A 12999-nucleotide genomic window follows, 5' to 3' on the forward strand; every position below is an offset into this window, starting at 1 on the left:
GCTGCCGCCGCAGCGTCGGGGCGCTGGGCGCGCGGGCAGCCGCGGACCGAGCGGAGCCGAGCGGGCGGCCAGGCACTTGCCCGCCCGGTGCCGCCGCCGCCGTCGCCGCCCCAGAGCGCAGGACCCGGCACCTCCGGCGCCCGCCGCCGCCGCCGATGCGGCCCGGGCACTTTTAGCCGGGCGGGAGGGCCGGAGAGCAGCGAGCGAGCCGCGCCGAGAGCCGCGCAGACCCGTCGCCAGCAGGGACGGACGCCCGGCCGCCGCAGCCGCCCGGCCGCTATGGATCTATTCGACTTTTTCAGGGACTGGGACTTGGAGCAGCAGTGGTAGGTGTTGATTTTTGCCTTCTCCTTGGCTGCGCGGGTCCCTGGGCCGGGGCTGGGCTTTTCGCCTTTGTTAAGAGGAGCCGGGGTTTGGTGGGGCGCCCGGGACGCCTTCCCACTTGCTCTTGGCCACCTCTGGCCCCGGCCGCCGCGACTCCTCGGTCGGGTGCCCGGGTGGGGGGAGGTGCGGACCGAGGGAGGGATGCAGGTCCCGAGGGCGTCGTTTGACACTCCAAGTCCAAAGAGTTGCGTCTGGCCCAAATCGGATCCGGTGCTGCCCGGGGGCTGAGGCGCGCGACCTCCGCCGGGATTTTCTCCCCGAACGGCTGGCCGGGTGGCCTTCCCAGCGCACCGGATGCTGCCCGCCCGAAATGCCCCCAACTTTCCAGGTGCCCGACGCCGGCGGCCGGCCGCGGGGGGCAGGCAGCGGCGAGGTGCCACCGGCGGCCCTCCGCTTCCTCGGCGGCCACCGCCCCCGCCGCCACCCCGGTCCCCGCACGGCGCGGCGCGCACACCTTCCCTGCCACCCGCTCGGCCCAAGTTCCCCGCACTCGGGCGCCGAGCGGCGGCTTCGGGGGCCACCGAGCGGGGGACACCCGGTCCGGGCCGACCGCGGCGTCTGGCTTTCCAGACTGAGGGTTTTTGAAGTTGGCCCCTAAAGTTGGCCGCTCCGACGTCAACGCACATTTAATTAGCGGCCGGGCCCCCGTCCGCCCCCCACTGGGAGGCAGCCGCAGGTTTGTGGGTTGAATGGGCACCCAGCTCGGATTCACAGGTTTCGTCGGCTCTTCCCCAAATACCGTCAGCTTGTCCCCGAGAGGTTTGTGAAAGATGGTGCAGAGGTGACTGGGGAGCCGGAAAGTTGTTAGTCTGCGTGATGCGCGCGCGCGTGTGTATAAATAGATATGCGTATCTATTAACTTTTACAGAAGCTTCACCTCCTGCACCAACGTTATCACTGTTAATTTGTCATAACATTCTAACGTATCGATTTCCCCCCACAGCCTATGGAATTAGACGGGGGGAAGGCGCGGCGGCAGCGACTTCGAATTGCACTCTTGGCTATTGCCTTTTCAAATGTAGTTGGAATAATGTATAGTAGCGACCGACAGTGCGAAATCTTTTGCAATGTTAAAGTACTGGCAGCCGTTGACGATGAATGCTGTGTATTTTAACAAGGATTTCCCTTTGCTGATGTGATATTTTAGGCAATCTCCTTCTTTAGAAAAGGGTCATACTCTTAGCCAATAGCTTCATCATGTCAATCATGACTCCTTTAGTTGCAAATCCAAGAAAATCAGAAGTTAAATACATTTTATTTTACAGCGATTCCGGGTAAATCCTTGAAGCCACAAATTACACTGTATCAGTATTAATCTGTAAGGCATTTTTGATACCATGCAGGGTTTTATCAGCTCTGCAGAAAAACAGGTTACAGTTTTTAACAACCATGCTGTTGTTATTTAAAAGTAAAGATCACGGTAAAATTACTGCTCAGTTAAATATTACGCTCCTGTATACGGCCTTTACCCTGCTTTGCTAGTTTATTTTGCACACCACTGATAACCACAGCATTACTATTTGCATACAATTTGCCTAATACATGGTGTGGGTAACATCATTAATTTAACAGACGTTATAAGTGATTTTGTGGGTGTAGTTCAAATGTTAAACATATATACAAGGTATTAGGTTTTTAAAAACATGTTTATTATATTGTTTTAATTTCAGTTTAATCTTAGGCACATGCAGTTGCATATTTAAAGGAGGTGGGCTCTTTTAGTTGTGATTTCTTTTTGTCCCTTTTTGGAAACTATCCCTGACTGTGCCACATCAGTTAAGAAACATGCAGACTTGGACACTCCGTGGATATTATGTGAAATACCGATGAATTAGTATAACGCGTCTGCATAAATAAGCTGGCCTTTTCCCTCTGTGCACACGTTCCAGGAAAATTTCTCCTTCTTACTGTTTGATCGTGAGGGGCAAGCTTCCTTGTGCATCTGTGTTTGTAAACATTTGTAATGCGGTTGTGCGCCTGTGTGTTGTACACCCCGACAGAGAAAAGGAACATCAATGTGAATAGTGGATGAACTAAAAAGCTTGCTATTGCCTTGAATGGGAGTGTGTACCTTTCCAAACTCTCTTTGGACATTCAGAGCATGCCAATTACATGTTCATTATATGTTTACTTCCCCTCCTGGGGAGCAAGTAGTTGCTTAGACTGATGGCATCCATTGCTCCCCACCCCTAACTCCCCAGGAGGTCCTAGGAAGAAAAAGGCGCCAGCCAAGTTAAGGATCTCATTTCCATTGGATCTCTTCTCAGCAGTCACTTGTGGAACAGAGAGCTCTGAGCCATCTCTACCGCAACCCTAGATGTCTGACAATAACTGGATCAGGCCAGCTAAAAAACAAACTCATCTTCCAAGACTTAATGAAGAAAGACTTTACAGACACAGGCATCTGTGTCATTTGCAAACACTAGACTACAGTAAGCAAAAAGTGCGTGCCCATTTAGAGACATACACATTTGTCAGGAGGAATGCAAATGGAAAGGATGGGGCACGGGTGACTGCAGTGTGGATGTGCCGAGTCTGGGAGTGCTCGGTGCCTAACGGAACAGAGCCCTGGACTTCACACACCGCAAGAATCTCTTAATGGGTCATGCTCTGGAGTCGATTAAAGGGCCAGAGCTCTCGTTCTTCAAGATTCCTGGGTGAATGAGCAATGTTCACCTGTGTCTGAGTTTAATATGAACCGTTCTGTGAAAGAAGAGGAAGGCGCAGATGGCTGTGTGCACCAAAGACACCACTTGCTCTTAAAAAAAAGAAAAAAAGGTAAAGGGAAAAAAATCAAATTTTATCATTGAAATCACTCCGTAGACTTGTCTGTGGTAACCCAGTAAATGAATTCTTGAGGTGTCTGGAGATCACGTGGCTAGATTTGGACTTGTTTACCAGCAAAATCCGAGGGCCTACCAAGTGCACAGCCTTTCCACCCTGCAAGCACCCCTCCCGTATTGATTAGGTGTTGCTTCGTGACAGGCCGAGGTTTTTTGTAGAGATGCTTACTTATCTTCTTTTTATTATTGAAAAAGAAAGAAGGAAAGAAGGGAAGATAGATACAGCAAAGGGCTCATTCTAAAAAATAAAAAGGGAAAAGGAAACCACTGTGATAGCAAAATCACAATGTTCAAAAGCCTGGTGAAAATTGTAGTTAAGCCATTGTGACAGTGGCCGACTTCTCACAGCGAAGGACGGAGGCCGGCATCCATGGTTTGTAGTTTTTATGTGGTGTCTCACAAGTAGCCTAATTAGAGGCGAGCTTGCAAACGGGCAGTTATACAGGAAGAGACTTAAACTCACTAAACTGTTATATAAATAGAAAGTTCAAAGGTCTGTGTGGGGCCGTCCAGGCTGGGAAGGGGCCATGTGCGGGCCAGGCTTCTCCTCCCCCGGGGCTGCCCCAGCAGCCCCGCTTTCCCCAGTTTCCCTCAGCCATGGGGGGCGGGGACCCTGCTCTCCAGACAAAAGTGAACTGTTTCAGCTCCAGCTGGGCATGGCCCATGCACTGCAGCAGCCCGGCTGCTTCCCCCTGCTCTGCGCACACAGATCTTGGAGGCCTCCTGCGCTGCAATCCTCCGGAAGAGTGGAAGAGGCCTGTTTATGGATGGGAAGGTCGGGGAGAGACAGGGAACGCAACCTTGGTCTACCTGGGGGTGGCAGGAATGTGGAGGGGGCGGGGCGGCGCCTCCAGGTTGCCAGGATTTCTCTTTCTCTACCTCCAGCCATTTATCTTTCCCCCTCCCCCTCTGTTTGTTTTCCACTGCAAGGGAGACAGTCAGTGGTCTTTTTTTTGCTGGTACAATATGCATTCTCCGGCTTGTTTGAGCATTCATTCAGCAAACCACTTGGGCTTGAGTTTCTTAAGGGAGTATATGGGAGGACGAGACTCAAGGTGGTGAAATTAGCTAGTGACGAGGTCTCCTCCACACCCACTGAAACCCCCAAAGATAAATGCTGTCCCCGTAAATCTTAGAAGGCACGTCTATTGGACAAGGAAGAAAATTATCTCACGTTAGAAATCAGTTTAATGATACATGAATTGTTTTGCTAATGATTCAGTCAAGCATTTAACAACTTTAAAATATACAAATCAAGATTGAAAACGACTGCCTCAAATATGAATCTGTCATTATAGACATAAACGAGATTCCAAACATTTAAGCGTTTTGTAGATGGATAAAAATTATATCGTATTTAAACATGCTCATTATTGTTGAATAGGAACGGTTTTAATGTGCTGAACCTTTATTTCATGCCCATTATTCTTAGCTGAGACTATTTCTTGCGTGAAAAATCTGCACATATTTAACAATTTCAGAATCGTAAAAGCCCAATAAAATGGCCATCTCTGGAACAATCTAGAAGCTATAGTCCTATGAGCTTATAGCTCATACCTCAGAAAGGGAAACTACCACATACTTGATTAGCCTGTCATGTAGACAAAACAACTGGTACAGTGACTACATTTTTCACTTTTAATTTTGTCTTTTTCTGATTGCTGTGGGATAAAGAAAGAGATTTTAAAAACTTGTTTACTGATAATGGAAAGAAATGTGTTGCTGATTTAAGAACTCAAGACCACAACCTGGAGAAACCTTTTTGAGGAGTGTGTCGTGTGTGTGTGTGTGTGTGTGTGTGTGTGTGTGTGTGTGTGTGTTTCACCTGTATCTGTAGTAGGACGCATCCTCGTTGTTGCTACTGTTATTTGGGTGTTTACTCTGTGCCCCAAACATGACGGAGTAGCTAGTGCTTTAAATACTCAGTCTCACTTAATCCTTCAGACAACTTTATGAGATGGGACCTATTATGATTTCCATTTTTGGATGAAGAAATGGAGGCAGTAGATACTCAGTGATGCAATTCAGGTTCCAGCCTAGATGGAACTGATCCCAGAGCCTGCACCAGCAACAACTGACATATTGTCTGAGCCTTTCCAACAGGTGGGATCCTTCTCCATACATCATCTCATTCGGTCATTGTGAGTCAGAACGTACACGTGTTATTCCCATTTTACAGATGAGCAAACAGCCCTGGAGAGGTTGACTGACTCACCTAAGTTCACACAGCCTGGTTAGTAGTAGGGCTGAGTCAGGAATCCGCATCTCCCAACTTCCAGCTCAAGTGCCTTTCTGCTCGAACCCACACAGGAACAATATTTAGCTCTCACTGAAACAAACGGATTGGACCGTGTACATGATGCTTGTGTAAAAAAAAGAATCTGTGGAATGACCATGTAATCGACTAGCCATGGAACTCTGCTTTTTTCTTTTAATTGAATAAGGAACAATTTATGTAATGGTACAATCCCTTAGCACTTCTTTTATGGTTGCCCCTTTAATGAAAACGTATGAATGGCAAATTACAATATGTATATTGTAATTTGCCATTCATATATAGTATGTATAATATATATATACATATGGCAAAACTCAAGTCCTTGAGAACTGTCCATTTAAATTCGAATGCCCTAATTTTGAAGATTTGGTACCTGAATTTAAAGAAGACCGTGGTATATTGTCTGGTTAATTGGGAGCCTCAAAGCTGGGCATAGGAGCTTGATAACATTTCTTTCCAAAGCTTTGTAACTTACCACATCTATCATTTGACTTGATCCTCACAATGACCACGTGGGTTTGTCAGGACTGGTCTTACTGGCTCCATTTTGTAGACACGAAAACTGAAGTTCAGAGAGGTTAAGTGACTCGCCTAAGTTTTCACAGTGTGTGGATGGTCTCAGGATTTGTGTTTAGTGTTCTTTTCGCTGCGGCACTGCTGTTGCATTAAGTCGTTTGTGTTCAGACATCCACACCGCTTCCTAGGCAGCCAGGCAGCCCTCTCGCGTCATTCAGCACAGTGCCTTTCCCATTACAGGTGCTCAAGAAACATGTGTTGATTGATATGAGAGCCCCATCAGCTCCAAGAGGGCTCTATGCAAATGCTTCTGTCTTCCAAAGACAGTTGCTTAGATCCTGGTGGTAATACCTCCCCTCTGCCTGCCTGATAGTGTTTTAATTGTAACTTTTTGAAGGTCTCCTAGCCAGTCTGGTCTCTTGCGCAGAAAGTAACGAGAAAGAAGGATGGTAACCGAGAAAAACTTAATAGGGAAAGGCAAAACTCGAACCCCTGTTATTTATCAGCGTGCTTAAAAAAATAGATTTCTAGGAATCCTAAGATATGCTTAGAACTGAGAAAACCAGCTTTGAAGGTAGAGGGGTACAGGACTGGTATTGTGTCTCAATCTGTGCGGAGAACGTTGAAGAAGTATGTGTGACAAAAATCTGAAGAAGAATTGAGTGGTCGGAGGGTTGGGATTCCTCCAGCTTTCCTTGAGTTTCAGCCTTTATGCCTTGTATTTCATCGTGAGAAGCCTGTTTTTCTACTTAACTGTAGCAGATCCACGCCATAAATTATCATGACTGTTAAACAAAGGTCCAGCACTGGGTTCCTCTAATGTAAAACTTTTATGTTGCACTTTAATGAAATTTTATATGCATGTTCAAAGCGAGGCACACTTTATACCATGGAGAGGGCGGTGCTCGCAATTGTTGAATTTATTTTAAAGTAAATCTTTTCGATGACCTTAGCTGCTAACATCCACCTACTTACTGAGCTGAGAGAAATGATCTGAGTGCTTAAATAAAATGGCCTGATTTAAGCAGGGCTGACAATAGCCCTCCAGCTAGAATCTGATCTTGATTATGAATTGCTTAGTTTATGGAATGCTATTCTTCATATACCTGTGCATTTTGCTTCATTTTGAAAAGAAAATCAGCCAGTGATTGAAAGGTATCTTTGATTTGGTTGTTCAAGAGGCTTGTGCTGGTCTAGGAAGGTATAAAGGCCACACATTGGGAAATAAGCTAAGGAAACAGGTTGTGTTTTCATTACAAAGTTAAAATCACTCATCTGTTTATTTTTTTCAATGTTCATTTTGCTGGAGAAAAGGAAAAGAAGAAACCCATCACTTCCATCCTATAAAGAATGGGTTTTTGTTTTTGCTTAGATTTCCAAATAATAGTTCTTTGCATCATCGACCAGCTTCAGTGAAAACCAGGTCTCAGTAGCAGATACTGGTGGCCTTGATTAAACCATATTCCTGGAGTCCAGATTTTGTGTTTTGTAGGCCACATATCTCCTGGCAATAGCATTGAAATGGTTTCTTTTTATATAAATAAAAAAATAAAACCCTACTCGTCTTGTAGTGGTGCTGCATTGTAACCTGGCCTTTAACAGTCAGTGGGAGAAGTTTCTTAGGAGTCTGATGTCTCCTTGGTCTTTGGGTCTCTAGTGTGATTTGATCAAACCAACCCACCAGAAGGAGCGTGTTATGAGGACACTTTAACCTTCTGACTGTGGCAATATGTACACGACGACCTAACTGTCCAGTGAACAACGAGAAATGCAATCGCAGAGGCTTTATTTCTCCCTCCAGGATGTCAGTCAACTAATTTTTTTTAATAAATTAATATTCCAAAGGGACTGGTGGTTCCACGCCAGGTCGGCACAGCCACAGTAACTAAATTAAATTCCAGCATGATGGATGTTTTCGATGGAGTGCCGTGGAATCCTGGAGAGGTCTCATCAATTAGCCATTACTTATTTGCTGGCAAAAGCCTTGGCTCAGGTGTGTAGATATTCGTCAGTTCCTCCAACCCAGTGTTTCAAGACTGGAGGGCCCTTCACCATCATCTGGTCCAGCCTCCTCTTCATACAGATGTGGAGACCAAGGCCCAGGATGGGAAAATAGCTTGCCCAAGGACGTACAGTCCATACGTGACAACGCTAGGTCAGGTCCGGAGCTCTCGTGTCCTGGTTCAGTATTTGTCACCCTCTCCAGAACTGTCTGCACTGTGTACCTGCTCTGTGCCCAGCGCTTTGCTCGGCAGTCACTTTTAGGGGGAGATAAAGGAATGTAGAAGATGACCTCTGGCCCCACTGACTTGACAGTGGAATGTAGACCTGGATTGGGGGGAATGGTGTGGCATGGATGTAAGTAAAATAGGAATTTAGGGAGAGAGAGGGAACGTGAGCTAGAGGAGGAGAAGCAGTCCTCCGCAATGCCCAGAGCGAACTGGAAAGCCAGAAATGGGGGCTGTTTAGCAGACCAGGAGCAGCCGACACTTGCTGTTAAACAGTTGCCTTTGGACCCGGAGTTTACTGCTTGAATAGTAGCTCACGTTCATCACATAGTTGCTGAAGTTATGTTTTGCTGTGTGAGTGGAGTGTTCTCATTACCACTGACCACCATTTGCTGGGGAATAGCCACAGAATTCTGGACAATTATTTGACTGTCCGAATTATGTAAATATCGAGGCAAGCATTCTTGAAAGAAATACCAAATGAGAGTTTGTTTTCCTGAATCAGTTGAAACAAATGTTTGTAAGTTGGCACCATTGCTGGCAAAGTAGCGATTTTCGAAAGAAGCGTATATCACGGCTCTTGAGATGTACCCAGATATATCTGTTCTTTTGTTCTTTCTCCTTTTTAAAAAAAATTATGAGCTCATTTTTGTGGAAGGTGTGTATTGATGTTTTTCCTTTAGTCTTTCTTTTTCCTAAAGCGTAAGTTGATGCCTTCTTACCATCTGATTGGTGTTTACATCTGTGTTTATAATGAATTGTTTCGGCCACCAAATAATTCTTCGTCTGGCTGTCTCATCCTTCGAATCTCAGCTCTGTCTCTGGGAATCCGCTAGCTACAATCCTCCTATACCTCCTGCGTCCCCAAACTCACATACTCTTGCCCCGTCGGGTTAGACACCCTTCCTCTGAGCTGCCATACTGCCCTGAACAGGCGTCCAATGCACCTGAGTTGTTTTGAGGGAGGAGAACATGTCTTTTATTGGTGTAATCCTAGTGTCTGGCCCGGAGTAATAGCCTAATGCAGCCAGTTCAGAGTGCAGCATCGTCGGCTTGTCCGATTCATTCAGGCGCCATGCTAGGTCTTCAAAATATTACCTCTAGGTGGGAAGCCATAATGAATCACATTAATAATAATGAGTGAAAATAATAATTAGAGCTTACATTTCCTATGTGATGGCTCTGATTTGTGTTATCCGAGTTCCCTATTTTACAGGGCAGGGAAACTGGGACAGAGGGGTTCAGCGACTTGCCCAAGGTCACACGGATAGTATGCTGCAGAGCTGCAGTTAACGCACAGGCTGTGAATACTTAGCTGAGCTGCTAGCCCGTGATGATGCCCTGAGAGAGATGCTAGAATAGTGGCAAGCCCTGTGTGCTTCGGGGCTTGGCAGCGGACTGGGCTGATGAGGCCTTTGGCACTCATCTTTAGTACTTACAAGCCAGCATTGGGTTGGAGTCCATAACCATATATGAGGTGTAACTGCCCTGATATCTACTCCAACAAGAGATGCTCGATTCGCTCCTCTTTGGTGTAAGCACAAGATTCGGTGCTCGGGAGGAAGATGCATTGAACGTGGGCTCAATGAGGGGGGAGTTCTTGGGGGGCGGCATTATTTACCACTGCATCTGCAGTGCTTAGAAGAGTGGCACACAGTAGGTGCTCAGTTACTTTTTGTTGACTAAATCAATGGGTTGATATACAGTAACCTGCTTAATGCTTTGTGTGATCAGATTTGTGAAGAGATAGTTCAGAGGTGCAAGAATGAGGTCTAAGAGAAGATCTAAAATCATGACGGTCAGACAGGTAGGTACAGGTAGACGTGTTCAACAGCTAGGCTCCTAGTTTTATAAAGTAAGTCTCTCTGTGCGCACCTGCTTGCTAGGAATCCTGTGGGGAATTCTTTGTTGATGAGCGTAATCTCTCCTAAGCAACCCTAAACTTATCAAATTTGTGATTTTAGATTGTTACGCATAGCGGTTTCTTTTTGCGAGGTGCACCTGCATTTAGTATCTATGACAATGCTGTAAGGGTAATTTTGCAGACTTTTTTTAAAAAACGTGTCTTAAATTGTTACTGTCATCAGAATGGGGCTTTCATGTAGTACAAAGGTGGAGGGGAGAGCATGCCTTCAACGTTTGCTGAATATTTGTCTCCATACTTTGATAGCATTTTTTCCTGTGAGCCTGCTGCCTTGTTCGTGTTTCTTGTTTGTCCTTCCCTCCCTCCCTCCCTCCCTCCCTCCTTCCTCCCTTCTTTCTTTGTTTTAAAAATAGCTCCTGCTTTGGAGGCTAACCTAGGATTTGGGTTTTCCTAACGTATTTTTAGACCGAACACATATTCTATTTATGCCTCTGGAGGATTCAGATTGCAGTTTCATCTCAAGGATGTGCAGAAAAGTTTCCCTATGTGTTCATTTTGCAGCACTCTGTAAGATGGTTTGAGAGCCAGCGTAAGAGAACTCGTATTTGCCAAGCACTGTGTTCCATGCTTTACACACACCACCATATTGAACGAGCACCCCAGCAGATAGGTGTTTTTCCCCACTGCCTTCACAGAGTTGGACATCAGCTGTATCAGAGTTGATGGGTAACTTAAAACTTCAAGATGAATTAAAATTAACCTTGGGAAAAAAACTCTCTAAATATTATTTTTTTGTTTTTACAGTACACAGTTAAAGGTCATGAGATGCAGGTCAAGGAAGACAGAAAGATAAAAGGTGTTGAAGAAATCTAGGACATTTTAGTGGAGGTAAAGCGCCCAGTTCGCTAAACTAACCAGGCATTAAGTACATATTTGGAGGAGGAACTGTAGATACTTACGGGTTTTTAATAAATTAGGTCTCATAATCAGAAATGAAACATATCCAAGTATTAAAGATCCAGGAGGAATGCAAGAGCCATGATGATCTTTTTTCAAAAGTTAACTACTAAATATTAACCATATCCCTTTTGCTACAATTAGACATTTTGGCCAATTCGTTTGTTTTGCAGTTCTGTAACAGTTTAAACTTTAAACAGTTCACATGTATTCAGACCGCGAGTGATAAAAGTTCCTATCAAGAATGATGAAGATGATTATGGTTGGATTCTGTTAGCATTTTACCCTGAAATGACAATGAAATGCCAATGCACGCTCTAATGCCATTGAAAACAGACACCAGTGGCAGACTTCTACCACAGGCTTTTGTAAACCATCACAGTTACTCATATATTTTGAACAAAAAAATGGAAATTTGATGAACCTATTTCAAGAGGCTTGAAAAGTTAAAGTGAATTCTAACTGTAGATTAGTAGCAAATGATGACAGCAGAGCCAGTATTACCTCGGTTGATTAATTTATAAGGATACTGGTCAATGATTTTAACCAACAGCTATGCATAGTAAAATCCTAATGGGATCTGTCTGTTAAAATTACATAAAGTAGGGCATTTGATTTATTTCATAGTTTCTCAAAGCTCAATTTTAACTTCATACAAATAATGCATTAGTCACCCGGGATAAATGACACATTGAATAAAGTTGTGATTTTGTCTGCTTCACCTAATCTGATTTAGCACAGGATTACATCTGGCTTGCCTCTGGGTTTCTGGGGTGTGTAAAGAATGCCTTCTGGTTTGGGTGTAGCATTAAGAACTGCCATAGCTACAGCTAGGCAGCAAAACGGTTTATAGACATTGCCCCTCTTAATACACGATTAGCTGAAAGATGGGGTTGGTAACGAATCTGAGATTGGTTAAGTATTCAAGCCTGTAATATGTATTATGAAAAGTAAATTTAGCAAAATAGCACTGAAATCACTAAAATTCACTCTACCAAGTTAAAATGTGGGAGGACACCAAACTTTGCCTAGGTGCCTAACTGTAGCCCACCATTTCCAATGCCCTTGACCCTGGGGTTGGGGAGTCTTTTCCTTGGGCTGTGAATGCTACCGTGACTGCTCCAGGCAAGTACCTGCCTCTGAGTCTTACAGTGTCACCCATCCGGTTTCAGTGCCAAGTCTTGACTACCTTGTACACTCTGATCACCATTATTGCCATCTTTCTTTGGGTTCCTTGCCTCAATGGAAGATGGAAAGGTGAGTTTGTCCAGCAGAGAACCTTCGAAATCTGGTCGGCCTGCAATTGCATACCAAAATTGGAAGAAGGGGGGAGATTTTAAATTCATGGCTGGCTGGAAATACGTAGGCTTATATTTTTAAGATTTAAAAAACATGATTAGTAGAAAGTCCATAGAACTTCATGGACGTCAGATAACTCTTAAAAACGAAGGCAAATGATGAAGTATGGGGTAAGTTTCCTGAAATTGAACATAATCATAAAAATTCAAGGAAAAGCAATATATTCTGCAAAATTTATGAGTTTTTTGGTGGGGAGAGTTTGCAGAGCTTGACAACCCCCAGTGCATCTGGCCTGGCAAATTCCTGTTTGTAATGAGAACCTTATGGGGTGCTGGGCCTCGGTTTTCTTAGGCAGGCCCGCTCCCCAGGGGTATCATAAATGATATGCGAGTCAGAAACTTCATGGCTCATGGCATTTCTCAGAGATGTTTTAGTTAAGCGGCCTCACCCAGCTACAGGGGCAGAAGTTGGGAAACGAGTCCCCTCATAAATCTTCGTTGAGCTTTAATTAATTAATTATTTTTTTTGCTGTCGTTCGTAGGAATTAGAAAGGGGGAAAGTAACTGAATGAATGTGCCTATATGACTCCACGGAAATGGTCCAGGGTCTTGGGTTCGTGTGACACACATT

At 45.0% G+C, this 12999-nt stretch overlaps 1 protein-coding gene across 1 annotated transcript in view; it reads left to right on the plus strand.

Moving 5' to 3' along the window:
* Window positions 1-61: 61 nt before the first annotated feature.
* AFF2 (ALF transcription elongation factor 2) overlaps window positions 62-12999 on the plus strand; it is a 487389-nt gene continuing 474451 nt past the window's right edge. The window contains 1 exon segment of the mRNA XM_027096865.1: window positions 62-326. Within this exon segment, the coding sequence (XP_026952666.1) occupies window positions 280-326 (47 nt within the window). The 5' untranslated portion in view covers window positions 62-279.

This window comes from Aethalodelphis obliquidens, unplaced genomic scaffold, assembly GCF_003676395.1.
Source record: "Aethalodelphis obliquidens isolate GAN/ISIS:26980383/991018 unplaced genomic scaffold, ASM367639v1 scaffold110, whole genome shotgun sequence".
NCBI lineage: Eukaryota > Metazoa > Chordata > Mammalia > Artiodactyla > Delphinidae > Aethalodelphis > Aethalodelphis obliquidens.